Below are 15,399 nucleotides of genomic sequence, written 5' to 3'. Positions count from 1 at the left end.
CATAAAAATAAATAAGCTTAAAAAGCTAAATTGAGCATCTTAATTTCTAAATGTAAAAGGAAAAAATTATTTTAAGCTGGTTTCGAACTTGATGTTCCTTTTCTATGGGTATGATCGTTCCTCACTTCAAACTTGTAATTTTGCAAATCAGCTAACATTCTGAAAAAACTGTTTGATTTTCGAAGGCTAATGGAGCATCCTACTCAAGAATTTTATAAAGCTTACTTACCTTGGTTTGGTTGAATATTCATATTTGGTCTGGGGCCATAGTTTCCCATCGGCTGCCCTTGACTCATGGTCATCTGGTTCTGTACCGGCATGCTCTGGGACGATGGCACGGAATGGCTGTAACCTCCCATGGACCCGTGGCTACTTGAAGGCATATTCATGGAACTGTTTGTCATATTCAGTTGATTGGGTCCAGGTCCCTGCATAGGCATATGGTTAGGCCCTTTGAAGAAAAGTGATCAGAACCAAAATATGAAAGTTAAACAGATGATCTATACAAAAGTACCTTAAAAAGCTTATTTATTTTTTTTGTATTAATGTAACAATAGCACAAACAATAACTTGAGTATTTAATCAGTAGCAAACAAAGTGAATGCTTTACACGAATGACAGCAAATACTGTGAGGTGGACATTATTATCATTTTACAGATTAAGAAACTGTTGCTTTTGAAAAGCCAGGAACATTCTGGAAAAAAAAAAAGAGTAATGAAGGAGGACTTGCTTTATAAGAGACAAAAACATATAAAGCTGAATTAAAAGTATGTAGTATTAACACATAAATGAACTGATTAACCGATCAATAAACCTAGAGCACAGTCTGAAAGTGACCGAAATGCATAATTTGGTAAATGACAATGGTGCTGACATTAAGTATCAGTGAGCAAAAGAAAAAATAATTCAATAAATGATGTTTAACAACTGAGTAGATATCTGGAAAAATACAGGTTAGGTCCCTACCACATTCCTTCTACCAAAACTAAGTCCAGATGAATAAAAAAATTAAACATTAAAAAAGAAGAAAAAGCAAAGAAATCATTACAGAGTATTTCAAAACGGAGAATTTTAAAAATAATCTTGGACTGTAAGGGCCTTTTTAAGTATGCCAAAAAACCCAGAACCATAAAAGAGTTATAAAGTAGAGTACATAAAAATAAAACATTTGCACATGACCAATAAAACAAAATTAAGTAATAAAAAGATAAACTGGGAAAAAATTATTTATAAGAACTATCACAGACCAAACTACTTACTTAACATATAAAGCAAGTAAAAGACCACCAGCAGTAAAAGGGCCAAGTATATGAATGATCACTTCACACGAAAACTACAAAAGGGGTCATAAAACATGAGAAAATTGCTTGCTTTATTTAATATAATAAAAAGGCAAATTAAAACTATGAGATCCATTTTTCACCTTTTAGATTTGCAAAGATCAAAAGTTTTGTTTCAATTATATTATGAAGAAAGAAGCACTTTCATACTTCGTTGAGAGAATATAAATGTATAAATAAGTACTATTTTTATGTAGACCAATATGGCAATAACTACCTTATTTTAAAATGAATATACCTTTAGGGCTTCCCTGGTGGCACAGTGCAGGGGAAGTGGTGCTAATACAGGGGACACGGGTTCGAGCCCTGGTCCAGGAAGATCCCACATGCTGCGGAGGAACTAAGCCCATGCACCACAACTACTGAGCCTGCATGCCACAACTACTGAGCCCGCATGTCATAACTACTGAAGCCCGCGCGCCTAAAGCCCGTGCTCCGCAACAAGAGAAGCCACCGCAATGAGAAGCCCGCACACCAAAACAAAGAGTAGCCCCCCGAAACTAAAGTAAGCCCACATGCAGCAACAAGGACCCAACGCAGCCATAAATAAATAAATGAATGAATGAATGAATGAATGAGTGAATAAAAATAAAATGCATATACCTTTAACCTAGCAATTTCAGTTCTAGGAACTTATCCTATAAACATACACGTTTTTGTGTGTGCACGTATATGGATGCAAAATTGTAAGTTTATCTGTTTACTTATTTATTTATATTTTACAGAGTCACAAGAGCATAATTTTTAACACCAAAAGACTAGAAATAACCTATATTTCTGTCAGAAGGGAACTGTCCAAATAAATTAGAGGCATCCATAAAAAAGAATGTAATGCAGTCATCAAAAGGAATGAGGCAGCTCTTTATATACCAAGTGGTCTCCAAAATATATGTTTATATACTCATGGTCTCCAAGAGAAACCTTTAAGAGGTAAAAAAATGATATATAGTAATATCTACTGTATGCTACCATTTGTGTTTTTAAAAAAAGAATAAGAAGAAAGAAAATAGAATGTATACATGCATATGTTTTTCAAGGATAACTGGATACCAATGCCTGTCTGGAGCAAAGAGTCTGGGTAGGTAGGGGCTGTATGCCTTTTTGTACCTTTTTATTTTTATTAGATACGTATTATCTAATTTTTTTTAAAAGGAACCTAAGACTACGAGGATATACGACCAAGACCAAACAGCATATAAGAAGCACTACAACTTACATTATAAAATATTAAAAACAAAACTAAAATCGGAAATTAAAAGCCTAGTTACAAATTTGTGTGCATAAAAAGGTTGGCTAGAGCTTCCCTGGTGGCACAGTGGTTGAGAATCTGCCTGCCAATGCAGGGAACACGGGTTCGAGCCCTGGTCTGGGAAGATCCCACATGCCGCGGAGCAACTAGGCCCGTGAGCCACAATTACTGAGCCTGCGCGTCTGGAGCCTGTGCTCCGCAACAGGAGAGGCCGCGACAGTGAGAGGCCCGCACACCGCGATGAAGAGCGGCCCCCACTTGCCGCAACTGGAGAAAGCCCTCGCACAGAAACGAAGACCCAACACAGCCATAAATAAATAAATAAATAAATAAATAGATAGATAGATAGATAGATAGATAGATAGATAGATAGATAGATAGATAGATAAATAAATAAATAAATAAATAAATAAAAATTAAAAAAAAAAACGGTTGGCTAAATGCTATACAAAACTTATTAAATAAAGACAATATAAGTAACTGGACTTCCAATTTCTCCTACACCTAACTGTAAACTCTCTCACTATAAATTGTTTTAGAAGCTCTACGGTATTCTGGACAATCTAGGTCGTTAAGTGGTTGAAAATCTCTGGATCACAAAAAGTATATCTTACTCCAGACGGCCTTACACAAAAACGAAAATGTCACGTTAACAATAATTATATTGCTGCTCGCTTGCTTCCTCAGCCTTAGGCTTGAATGTTATCTGGAGAAGTTGAGTCAAAATCCTAATTAAAGGTACCACCATAAAAAGTCACAAAACTCCTCTAACTTGCTAACCTGCATTAGCACTACCCCACCAGTTTTAAAAGCAATGTGTCCTAATGAGCTAGATGTGGATTAAGCAAGAAGTTTGCTTCTGACCACAACCAGACAAGTAGTTACCTCTTTATTCCTACCTCCACATGGTGGAGGGCCACTGGGCCATGACCATGGAAGCCTTGGCAGGAAAGAGAAGGTTGCCACCAAGACACCACAGCCCTCCTGCATGACCCATCACACATCAATCTCCTATAAGCCAGGCTATCTGGCCTCTTTTGCTCTGTGCTCTCTTTTGCTTCATTTTTTACACCCACAGTCCCTGGACACCAATGCTACCAACCAACATAATCAGTTAAGACAACACTATCCCAAGGATGCTAATATTACTAATTTTAAAAATAAATTGCTCTGTTATTTTAATTTACTCTCTTTATTGCTATTTGGTTAATACTTTCTTTTTGTTAATGAAAACAACCTTTGTCTTTAGAAAGTAAAAATATGCCCCACCAAGGATTATAGGTATGGGTGTGACTGATGTTACAAAAACAAAATAGCTTAAAGACAGTGATACTTTTCAGATTAAAAATTCAAACCAGCAAAAGGTAACTAAATAAGCATCCAATGGTCTGAAAGATATTTTAAGTGGCTCTAAACTTAAAATGGATAAATAGTAAATGGTTCATTATATAAGAAAGCTGACACTTTTCAGCTTTTAATTTTGCTTCAGTATCAATTTCCATATTTCTATTATACTATAAACATATGTATTCATAAAAATGCATACTCAGTTTCAAAAGACCAATGAGGAAAGACTAAGTACACGCGCACTTTAGAGCCTGTTTTGTTTTTTCTCCCCATGTGTCTTTTCCAGCAATACTGTTTCTGAGACCAATAAATTTTTAAGTAAATACAAAACTCAGAGAAATGGCACACATTTTTATAAACAGATCTTAATTCTTAAGCCATGGTGCAATGCCTTTTTTCCCCCAAAAGCTTCTGAAGCCAGCTGTATTGCATAGTTTCAGACAGACTAAATTTAGCCAGTTCTGTTCATCAGAGGAATGCTGTGTGTCAGCTACATCAAAGCCCAAGGGCAGCCTGATAAACACTGAATACAGGTCACGTAGCTCTGTAGCTAACAAACTCTAAGAGAGCTTGGACTCGGGGGCATTCAAAGCAGTTTTGTCATCAACAATCTAGTATCCCTTGAGCCCCCACGTCGTTTCAGTTGCTAAGCAACTCCGGTGTTAATGTCTTAGAGGAGAAACACTTACCAGGCATCTGGCCGTTCATCTGGTTCTGCATGTGTGGTGCAGGAGGACCCCCAGCTACCATTCCATCTGAAGGCATGTTGTGTGAGCGTGGAGGTGGGGGAGGGCCGCTCTGATTCATCCCTCCAGGACCCATAGGCATATTCTGTGTGGGTGGCTGAAAGAAGACAGTTTAGTAAAACAAGAAAAACAGTCAGACTAATATACTAAAGATGCATATGGTATAACAGTTGCCTATACTATTCAGTTGAATAGGGACAAAAACACAAATGCATTTCAACTTATTCTAATGCATTTTAATCATGGACTTATCAACATCATATTTTATATGCTCCAAAGACTTCACAAGATCATTAGCATGAATATGTCATCCGACCACCTTAGACCATAAGAACACCACGATTCAAGTATATTCTACGTTACAGTGAAAATTAAAAATTATAACATTCTACACAAAAAGAATTCTTATTTATATATAAGGATTTCTAATGTGCCCACTATTGTTTAAATTATGTTTTAAAAATTAAGTCTCCTTTCATTATTAATATATTTGGATATATTTACTGTTAATGATGAATTTTACCTGAAAAGATATAGTAACAAAAGACTAAGGACCAGAAGCTTCAAAATGTGATATATTTTATACTGTTTGAGGAGGGGGAGTGGTTTTGGAGGGGGAATGTTTTAAACTGCAAAGACTCAGCTCAGCCCAACATTTTTGTGCCGACTACTCCTATGGATTAGAAACATTACTGATGGCCTCCAAGGGTACAGAGACAGCTGCCTCAAAAGGATGCCTTTGGCAAATTTCCTAATGAAAGTGTGAAAAAAATCACTGACTAACCTTGAGAGTTCACAAAAGGGCGAAAGGAAAAACACAGATACAAGGTGCTCTATAACACCTGGCTCCCTTCTTGGGAAATTTGGGTAGAGAAAGCACACAGTTAGTTTCTTTCCAAACCCCAGTTTTTTAATCCTGCAAGAGGATAGGGAAGTATTGTTCTTTACAAATCTATTTCTGCCTTCTTTCTCTACTTGTCTACGTTTTAAACATAATGTCCATTCCTAGAACTTCAGTCATTCTCTTCCTCCAATATGTTTACTGTGTCTGTACCACCCAGATTTTGCAAACACAATCCTCCCCGGCATACTTACCAGATATACATTGTTCTTTAGACATCACAGTAAACACTCAAATCTCCAACCACCTAATAACCACTAACATTTACAAAATGAACCAAGTACTACTCTAATAGCACTCGTGCCCAGCTCATAATTTCTTCACTACTAAATCCAATCCAATAATTGCTCATTAAATATTTTCTCTTCAATTCTTATCTTAAATTCTTCATCCAATTTGTATTCTTTAAACACTTTGTTCCGTTTTCAAAAAACTTACTAAATATCAACTTAGTGTCACATATCTCACTTTAAATCATCCTTTATCATCCTTCAATATGGCTGACTTGGCTCTCTTGCTTGAAAATAAAATTCCTTTCTCCTACATCCCTGTCCAGATTTTCTCTTGAAAATTCATGCTCTCACTCTCAATAGGTATCAGTTTTTCATTTTCTTGTGATTCAATTCATGAAACATCAGTATGCGTGGTTCCCATCATAATAGAATAGCTTGTACCAAACCAACCCTCTTGCTAATAAAAGTTATAAAATCTAGACAAATGTAGAAACCATTTGAAGGCACTGAAGAGTAATGTACACAGAGAGGAACAAGAGGGGATACAACTCTTGAAAGAAGGGAAAAACAGAAAATCAGCCCCATAATCAACTCGGCTTTTCCTTTACTTTGCTGTATAACAGGAAAGTAGAGTCCAAGTAGAAAGTGGCAGTCCTACTAGACTGAGAGAAGGCAGAGTTTTTGGCTAATAGAGAGCTGGAAACTAAAGAACCAAGTTCCAGAGAGGAAGAAACACAAAGAGGGGTAAATTCAAGAAAACTAGCAGAAAACAGCAGTTAGGAGGCAAAAGAGCTGAGAAGAGATTTCAGCTTCTGCCCAGTTCGAGGGAGACAAAGATTGGAGTGTAGGCCCCACCAAATCAGAAGGGCCTTTATAAACAATTCAGTCTCTCTGTTGAGACTTCAGAAAAGCCTCTCTGGGGCTTCCCTGGTGGCGCAGTGGTTGAGAATCTGCCTGCCAATGCAGGGGACACGGGTTCAAGCCCTGGTCTGGGAAAATCCCACATGCCGCGGAGCAACTAAGCCCGTGCACCACAGCTACTGAGCCTGCGCTCTAGAGCCCGTGACACAACTACTGAGCCCACGAGCCACAACTACTGAAGCCTGCGCATCTGGAGCCTGTGCTCCACAACAAGAGAGGCCACGATAGTGAGAGGCCCGCGCACCGCGATGAAGAGTGGCCCCCGCTTGCCACAACTAGAGAAAGCCCTCGCACAGAAACAAAGACCCAACACAGCCAAAAATAAATAAATAAATAAACAAAGTAAACAATGCGTTTAAAAAAAAAAAAAAATGAAATAGATCAGCCCTAACAAGTCTATTAAGTCCTCAATAAAAAGTTACAAGGCATTCTAAAAAAATAAGAATAAATGGCCAACACCCATTAGGATGGCTATAATAATTAAAAAAAAAAAAAAAACTACAGAAAGTAACGTGTTGGCAAGAATGCAGAGCAAAAACTCTCGTACATGCTGATGGGATTGTAAAAGGGTGCAACCACTGTGGAGAACGCTTTAGCAGTTTCTCAAAGAGTTAAACATAGAGTTATCATATGACCTAGCAATTCCACTCCTGGTACAGACCCAAGAGAACTGAAGGCATACATTCACACAAAACTTACACGTGACTGTTCACAGCAGCACTATTCATAATAGCCAAACAGTAGAAAAACATCTAAATGTCCTTCAGCTGATGAACTGATAAACAAAATGTCGTAAATATCCACATAATGCAATATTATTCAGCCACAAAGTGGAATGAAGTACTGATACACACTACAACATGGATAAATCTTGAAAACACTATGCTAGGTGAAGAAGTCAGACTCAAAAGGCCATACATAGTATGATTCCATTTATATGAACTGTCCAGAATAGGCAAAGCCGGAGAGACAGAAAGTAGACTGATCAGTCTTTGCCAGGGGACGGGCAGAGTGGAGAATTGGGGCTGACTGTCAATGGCCATGAGTCTTCTTTTTCGGGGTGATGGTGTCCTAGAATTAGATGATGGCGATGGCTGCACAGCACTGTGAATATACCAGCACCCACTGAACTGCATACAGGGATCCCTCATGTTACTGTGCTTCACAGATGCCATGTTTGTCTACAAATCAGAGGCCTGTGGCAACCCTGTGCGGAACGAGTGCATCGGCACCATTTTTCCAACCGCATCTGCTCATTTCGTGTCTTTGTGCCACATTTTGGTAATTTTCACAATACTTCAAACTTTTTCATGATTATTATATATGTTATGGTGGTCTGTGAGCAGCGCTCTTTAATGTTACTATTGCAAAAAGATTATAACTCACTGAAGGTTCAGATTATGGTTAGCATTTTTTAGCAATAAAATATTTTTTAATTAAGGTATGTACATTGATTTTTAGACACAGTGCTACTGCATACTTCATAGACTACAGTACAGTCTAAACATAACTTTTATATGCTCTGGGAAACTGAAAAATGTCTGTGACTAGCTTTATTGCCATATTCACTGTACTGTGGTGGTCTGGAACTGAATCCACAATATCTCTGAGGGGTGCCTGTACTCTAAAAGGTTAAAATGATGAACCTCATGTTATGCGAGTTTCATCTCCATTAAAAAAAAAAAAAAAAAAGAATAGATGGACAACAAATAGAAATAATAGAAAACAGGAGAAGACACATAGGTCATTCACATTTTAGAGTTATCTGAGAGACTTTAAAAATGACTGATTGATATATTCAAGGCAAAAACCAAACAGGACAAATGGAGAATTTCAGCAAAGCCTAGAATTCTTAAGTCAAAGGGAGCAACAAACGTATAGAAAATACGACACATCAGAAAGATACAAAGGAGAGAAAATATGAACAGAAAGTGTGAAGACATGTACGTCATGGTGAAAAGGCCTAAAACACATCTAACTGGAGTTACAAAAGTAGAAGACAGGGAATTCCCTGGAGGTCCAGAGGTTAGGACTCCATGCTCTCACTGCCAAGGGCATGGGTTTGATACCTGGTCGGGGAACTAAAATCCCACAAGCCATGCAGTGCGGCCAAAAAAAGAAAAAAAAAGTAGAGAAGAGAAAATAACACATAAGCAATAAGAATACTGCTCAAGAATTTTCCAAAGCTAACAAAAGACATGAGTCTCTAGCAAACGTATGAAGCGCTACAAACCTCAGCAGGATATGAAGAAAACCATGGCTAGATACTTCAGAGTCAAAGTCCTAAAAACCAAAGTCAAAGTGAAAATCTTAAAAGTAGCCAGGGAAAATAAGACACATTACCTTCAGGTGAATGGCAATTAGACTAAAAACCTATTTTTTATCAGAAATAATGGAAATAGAATATTTAAAAAATGACATCTTTAAAGTGCTAAGACAGAAAAAGAAAATAATCAACAACCAACCTAGAATTCTATACTAAGAGAAAATAACCTCCAAACACAAAAATGAAACAAAAATAGTTTCAGACGAACAAAAGCTAAGATAACCTGTAACAAGTGAAGAGAATTCATCCAGCTAAATGAAAATGGCACAGAACTAGAGGGATTAATAAGAATGGAAAGGTAATATGTAGATAAATAAAAACATTAACATTTAAAATAATAGTGGTGGCACAGTGATTAAGAATCCACCTGCCAGTGCAGGGGACATGGGTTCGAGCCCTGGTCTGGGAAGATCCCACATGCCGTGGAGCAACTAAGCCCATGCGCCACAACTACTGAGCCTGCACTCTAGAGCCCGTGAGCCACAACTACTGAGCCCATGTGCCACAACTACTGAAGCCCGTGCGCCGAGAGCCTGTGCTCCGCAACAAGAGAAGCTACCGCAATGAGCAGCACGCACACGGCAACAAAGAGTAGCCCCCGCTCGCCACAACTAGAGAAAGCCCACGTGCAGCAACAAAGACCCAATGCAGCCAACTATTAATTAATTAATTAAATAATTAAGTAATAGTAACAATGAATAGTATAGTTTAAACATATGTAGAAGTATAAAATATGACAAGACTAACATAAAGGACAGCAGAATACATGAAGTTATATTGTTGCAAATTTCTTGTATTTTTCAGCAACTGTTAAAAGTACAAATTTAGAGCAGAAACTAATAAACCAAGGATGCATACTGTAATCTGTTAGGCAACTACTTAAAAATGCATATGCACATATAAAAAATATATAACTAAAAAACTAGTAGAGAGGAACAAATAATGCTTGATTAATTCAAAGAAGGACCAGAAAGAGACAAATAGGAAACTAGTATCAGGTTGATAGATGGAAAGCCTACTATATCATGTTCAACGTTAAATGTATATAGACCCCTCATTTCAATAAAATAACAGAATTTTTAAATTTTTAAAATGCTCAACTATATTCTGTTCACAAGAGATCCACTTTAAACTTAAGGACACATATGTGTTAAAAGAAAAAGAATACTATGTAAACACTAATCAAAAGTATGGTGATGTCACTATATATTAGATAGTTGACTTAAATCAAGAAATATTACTGGGGGAATACCCTGGCAGTCCAGTTAGGACTCTGTGCTTCCACTGCAGGGGGCACAGGTTCAATCCCTGGTCCCTGGTTGGGGAACTAAGATCCCACAAGCCATGTGGTGTGACCAAATAAACAAATAAATAAAATAAAAAGAAATACTACTAGAAATACTAAAGGGATAGTTTATTATAATAAAAGGATCAATTCAACAGAAATGTAACAATCATAAATTTGCATACAACTCATAATTGCAGTTTCAAAATCTATAACGTAAAAGGAAAAATGGAATAATCCATAATAATGGTTGGAGATTTTAATATACTCCTTCTAGTAACTGACAGAACAAGGAGACCAAAAAAACAACAAACAAATGGAAAAAAAACCCCTGAGAATATGAAAGATTTGACATCATTATTAACAACTCAATGTAATTAACATGCATAGACTACTATATGCAACAATTGCATAATACACATTCTTCTCAAGTACTCAAGGAATATAGACCAAACTAGGTCATATACAGGACCACAGAGCAAGTCAACAAATAACAAATGATTGAAATCTTATGCTGTATGTTTTGAGCACAGTGAAATTAAACTAGAAATGAATAACAGAAAACCAATAACCTGTTAGTTAATGAAGAAATAACAATGGAAATTAGAAAATACGTTTAACTGAATGGTAATGAAAATGCAACATCAAAATTTGTGAGACGCAGCTACAGCTATGCTAAAAGGAAAATTTATAGCTTTAAAAATGCATATTTAAAATTCATTTTTAAGAAAAGTTGAAAAATTAATGATATAACCTTCTACCTGCAGTAGCTAGGAAAAGACATCAGTCAAACCCAAAGTAGTATAATGAGGGAAATAAAATAGACAAGTACTCAATGAACCATATGCAATCTTCCAGAGAACACAAAAATGCAGAACAATTCCCAATCCTTAATGAGGTCACCAAAACTCTGACACCAAAACCTCACAATGACATTACAAGAAAGAAATTTACAGGCCGATATTTCTCATGAACAGACGCAAAAATCCTAAACAAAATTTTGCAAATCAAATACAGGCTGTATTAAAAGATGATGCATTATATAACCAATGGAATTTATTCCAGGAGTGCAGGCTGATTTAACTTTTGGAAATTAATCATTGTAACTCACCAAATTACCAAAATAAAATTCATATAATCATCTCAATAAAGGAAAATTAGCTGATAAAATTCAACACCCACTAAAGACTTTAAAAAATTAATAGGAGCATCCTTAATCTAACAAGTCTAGTTTACAAAAAAAATGTATACTCAATATCATCTTACTGATGAAATACTGGACTTTCAGGAAAGAAAACAAGAATTCAGGAACAAGACAAGAATATCCATTAACACCAAGTCTATTCAACAAAATAAATAAACCAATAAACAAATCAGTAGTATAAAAAAAATATAAAGTAGGAAAAAAATAAGAAGGAATAAAAGATTGGAAAAGACATATAATTATTATTCAAAGATGACATGACTGAATGCATAGAAAACCCCAAGAAAATCTGTAACAAACTATGAGAATTACTAAGGTAACTAGAGACAAGGTCAATATATAAAAATCAACTGTATTTCTATATATTGCCAATAAACTAGAAAATTAAAATTTAAAAAATGATATCATGTATAACAGCATCCAAAAAAACTGAATAGCTAGGAACAAATCTAGCAAGAGATGTGCAATACTTCTACACTGCGACATTGTTGAGAGAAATTAAGGAGTTTACTAAACAGAGGGATATGCCATCTTCATTGACTGGAAGACTAAATATTGTGGAGGTATCAGTTTCTCCAATGTTGACTTAGAGATTCCATGTAATCTCAATCAAAATCCCAACAGGCATTCTGTAGAAATTAACAAGCTGACTGTAAAATTTATATGGAAATACAAAAGACAACATAGCCAGGACACTCGAAGAACAACACTACCTGCTGTTATAATTAAGATATTGGTTGGTGCAAGGACAGATAAACAGACCAATAGAATAAAAAGACCAACAGAATAGAGTTGAGGAACAGTGTAACACATACAGTCACCCTACAACAAAACGACATATTCAATGGGTAAAAACTGATCTTTCCAATAAATGGTACTGGATAAGTTGAATATCATATGAACAAAAATGAACCCTGACTCCTAGCTCAGATCATAAACAAATTTAATTTGCAATGAATCATGGATAGACAAACTTTTAGAAGAATGCATAGGCATATCTTCATGACCCTGATACAAGAAAATATTTCTTAAACAAGATACAGAAAAGAAATAAAAAAGATTGATAAATTGGATTTCATTTAAATTAAAAACTCTGTTCATCCAAAGACATCATAAAGAGAATAAAAAAGCAACTTTCGAACTGGAGGAAGGTATCTGCAATATATATAGCCAATAAAAGATTTGTATCTAGAATAAAGAACCCCTAGAAATCAATTTTAAAAAAGAAAACCCAACGGAAAATGGGCAAAGAACAGGCATCAGAAAACTTTTCTGGAATGGCAGCATTGTTCTATATCCTGATTGTAGTGGTGGTTACATGGATTTGTCAAAATTCATCCATCTATACAATTTAAATCAATGAATTTTATTCTCTGTAAATTATACCTCAAATGTCATTTCCTCAAGGAAGACCACCAGAATCATCAGCCCCCATTATCTGCTCCCTTAGTCCTAGATGCCCTTCCTTCATAGCATTTACAATTGGCACTTAAAATGTTTGTGTAATTAATTAATGTCTGCCGACCACACTATATGTTAACTCTGTTAGGACTGAGTCCATAATTATATTTGCCTATCACTGTAGCCCCCAATCATCTAGTGTCAAATATGGTACTCAATAAGGATTTGTTAAATGAAAAAATGATTTTAAAATACAGCATTTCAAAATTAAATCAGGGGCCAGTATCTTTGTGGTAATTTTCATGTTTTTTAATTGTCAAAATTGCCTATTCTACCTCCACATCTCCATCTGGAAGTCTATCAGACATCTCAACTTAAAATCTACAACACTGACTCCCTGATATCTCTGCCTCAGCCTCAAATCCCTTTACCCAACAGTATCAGCTGATGGCAATTTCATCCTTCCAGTTGCTCTGAAAACCATGGGGTCATCTTTGACACTTCTCTTCTTCCTACACTCTGCCCCCTACGTCCAATTTTCAACATATCCTTTGAGCTCTACCTTTAACATATACTCACAGTTTGACCACTTCTACCACTACCTCTTCTGCTACCACCCTGCTACCAGCCACCATCACCTCTCTCATGTTGATTACTGCAAGGGCCTCCTTACTCGATTTCCTGCTCCGACCCACACTTCTCCATAGAAAATTCTCCACACAGTAAGCAGAATGAGCTTATTAAAATATACCAATTCACTCTTCGGCTCAAAATCCTCCAAGGGCTTCCGATTTCAGAGTGAAAAAGTCCTTACAATAGCCTACACAATAGGTTCTGTTCATACAAACTCCTTATTCTGTCCCAGCCACAACAGCCTTCATGTTGTTCCTTCAACAAGCCAGGCACAGTTTCACTTCAGGAGCTTTCCACTGCTTCTTTCCTCTGCCTAAAACACTCTTCCTCAAGTCTTAGCTCAGATGTCACCTTCTCAAAGAGGTCTACCCTGACCACTCTATTTCATATTACAAATTCCATCCCCGGCCTCCAGTATTCCCAATACACCTCTCCCTCTATTTGTTTTCCTTTTCCTTAGCTCTTTCCATTGTCCAACAGACTACATGATTTAATTATTTGTTATGCCTGCCTCATTTGCTAGAATATAAAACCCAAGAGAGCAGGAATATTTGTGTTTTGCTCACTGATGTTTCAAAAACTAACTATTGCCTGACACACAGTAGGCACTTAATACTTAGTAAATAAATGAAGAAACCATCAAATTTAAATGATTTACTATAAAACTAAAAATAATTCTGACTATAAAATTATCTTCAATATTTCTTTAGAATATAAAAAAACTGAAAAATACAAATTTTAGCTTAACAATTCTTCATCTGTTTAACTATCATTAGTATAGCTGTCATTAAAATAGTTCCCCGGGGCTTCCCTGGTGGCACAGTGGTTGAGAGTCTGCCTGCCAATGCAGGGGACACGGGTTCGAGCCCTGGTCTGGGAAGATCCCACATGCCGCGGAGCAACTAGGCCCGTGAGCCACAACTACTGAGCCTGCGCGTCTGGAGTCTGTGCTCCACAACAAGAGAGGCCGCGACAGTGAGAGGCCCGCGCACCGCGATGAAGAGTGGCCCCCGCTTGCCACAACTAGAGAATGCCCTCGCACAGAAACAAAGACCCAACACAGCCAAAAATTAATTAATTAATTAATTAATTAAAAAAAAAAAAGTTCCCCAAAGGAGGCACTAAAGTGACATGTAGAAATAGGAGATTTAAAAATAAATTATTCAAAACAGGCTATACATATTTTACATATATAGATACATATACACAGATAAAATACTTCCAAAAGTTGATAAAGAGATGATCCCTATACACACAAAAGACTCTTGATTAGTCAACCAAGACTGGATCCAAAAGCCCCATCTGTATCATATTTGCCTTACTTCCTAGTTCTAAAATCAGTGTCCCCAGAATGAATTTTACACATATCTGAAACAGTTTAGGAAGGTCTCCTCGATTCCTCATTCGTGCCTACAAGAAATTTCAGGATGCCACCATGGGTAGCCTTGAATTTATGCTGCCTTTCGACCTCACCAATTGATTTAATTTAACAATCTCATAAATTGTCATATGGCACCTTGTTCCAAAAAAGATAGCTAATATTCAGTCCTAGTGTAAAATGTGATCAGTTTAACTTTCATAACTAATAATATCTCCCAGTTATTTTCACAGCATGCTGATTCTCCAAATGTCCTAAAGGCTTAGGCCCCAGAATGACTGACCTACTAACAATACTCTCCCCAGTTTTAGTACTAGGTTCTCCACTAAATTCAACTTTATGAAACAGCAAACATTCCTACCATAACAAATCCAACATTACACTTTGTCTCAGCTCTGAAAAACCAAGTCTTCCGGACCCTGATGATGTTAACT

General features: G+C 36.6%; 1 protein-coding gene across 6 annotated transcripts in view; it reads right to left on the bottom strand.

Moving 5' to 3' along the window:
- The window catches only part of SS18 (SS18 subunit of BAF chromatin remodeling complex), an 83,454-nt gene that overhangs the window by 41,757 nt on the left and 26,298 nt on the right, over window positions 1-15,399 (bottom strand). For all 6 annotated transcript variants that reach the window (XM_082355536.1, XM_082355537.1, XM_082355539.1 and 3 more), the window contains exons 4-5: window positions 4,627-4,780; window positions 230-451 (exon numbers count right to left, since the gene is read on the bottom strand). In XM_082355536.1, coding sequence (XP_082211662.1) covers window positions 230-451; window positions 4,627-4,780 — 376 coding nt within the window. The remainder of the gene's footprint in view (window positions 1-229; window positions 452-4,626; window positions 4,781-15,399) is intronic.

Source organism: Balaenoptera borealis (genome assembly GCF_965194805.1).
Source record: "Balaenoptera borealis genome assembly, chromosome: 14".
Lineage (NCBI taxonomy): Eukaryota > Metazoa > Chordata > Mammalia > Artiodactyla > Balaenopteridae > Balaenoptera > Balaenoptera borealis.
Note: the sequence above shows the minus strand (reverse complement) of the source record. Positions and strands in the feature narration are given on the sequence as shown.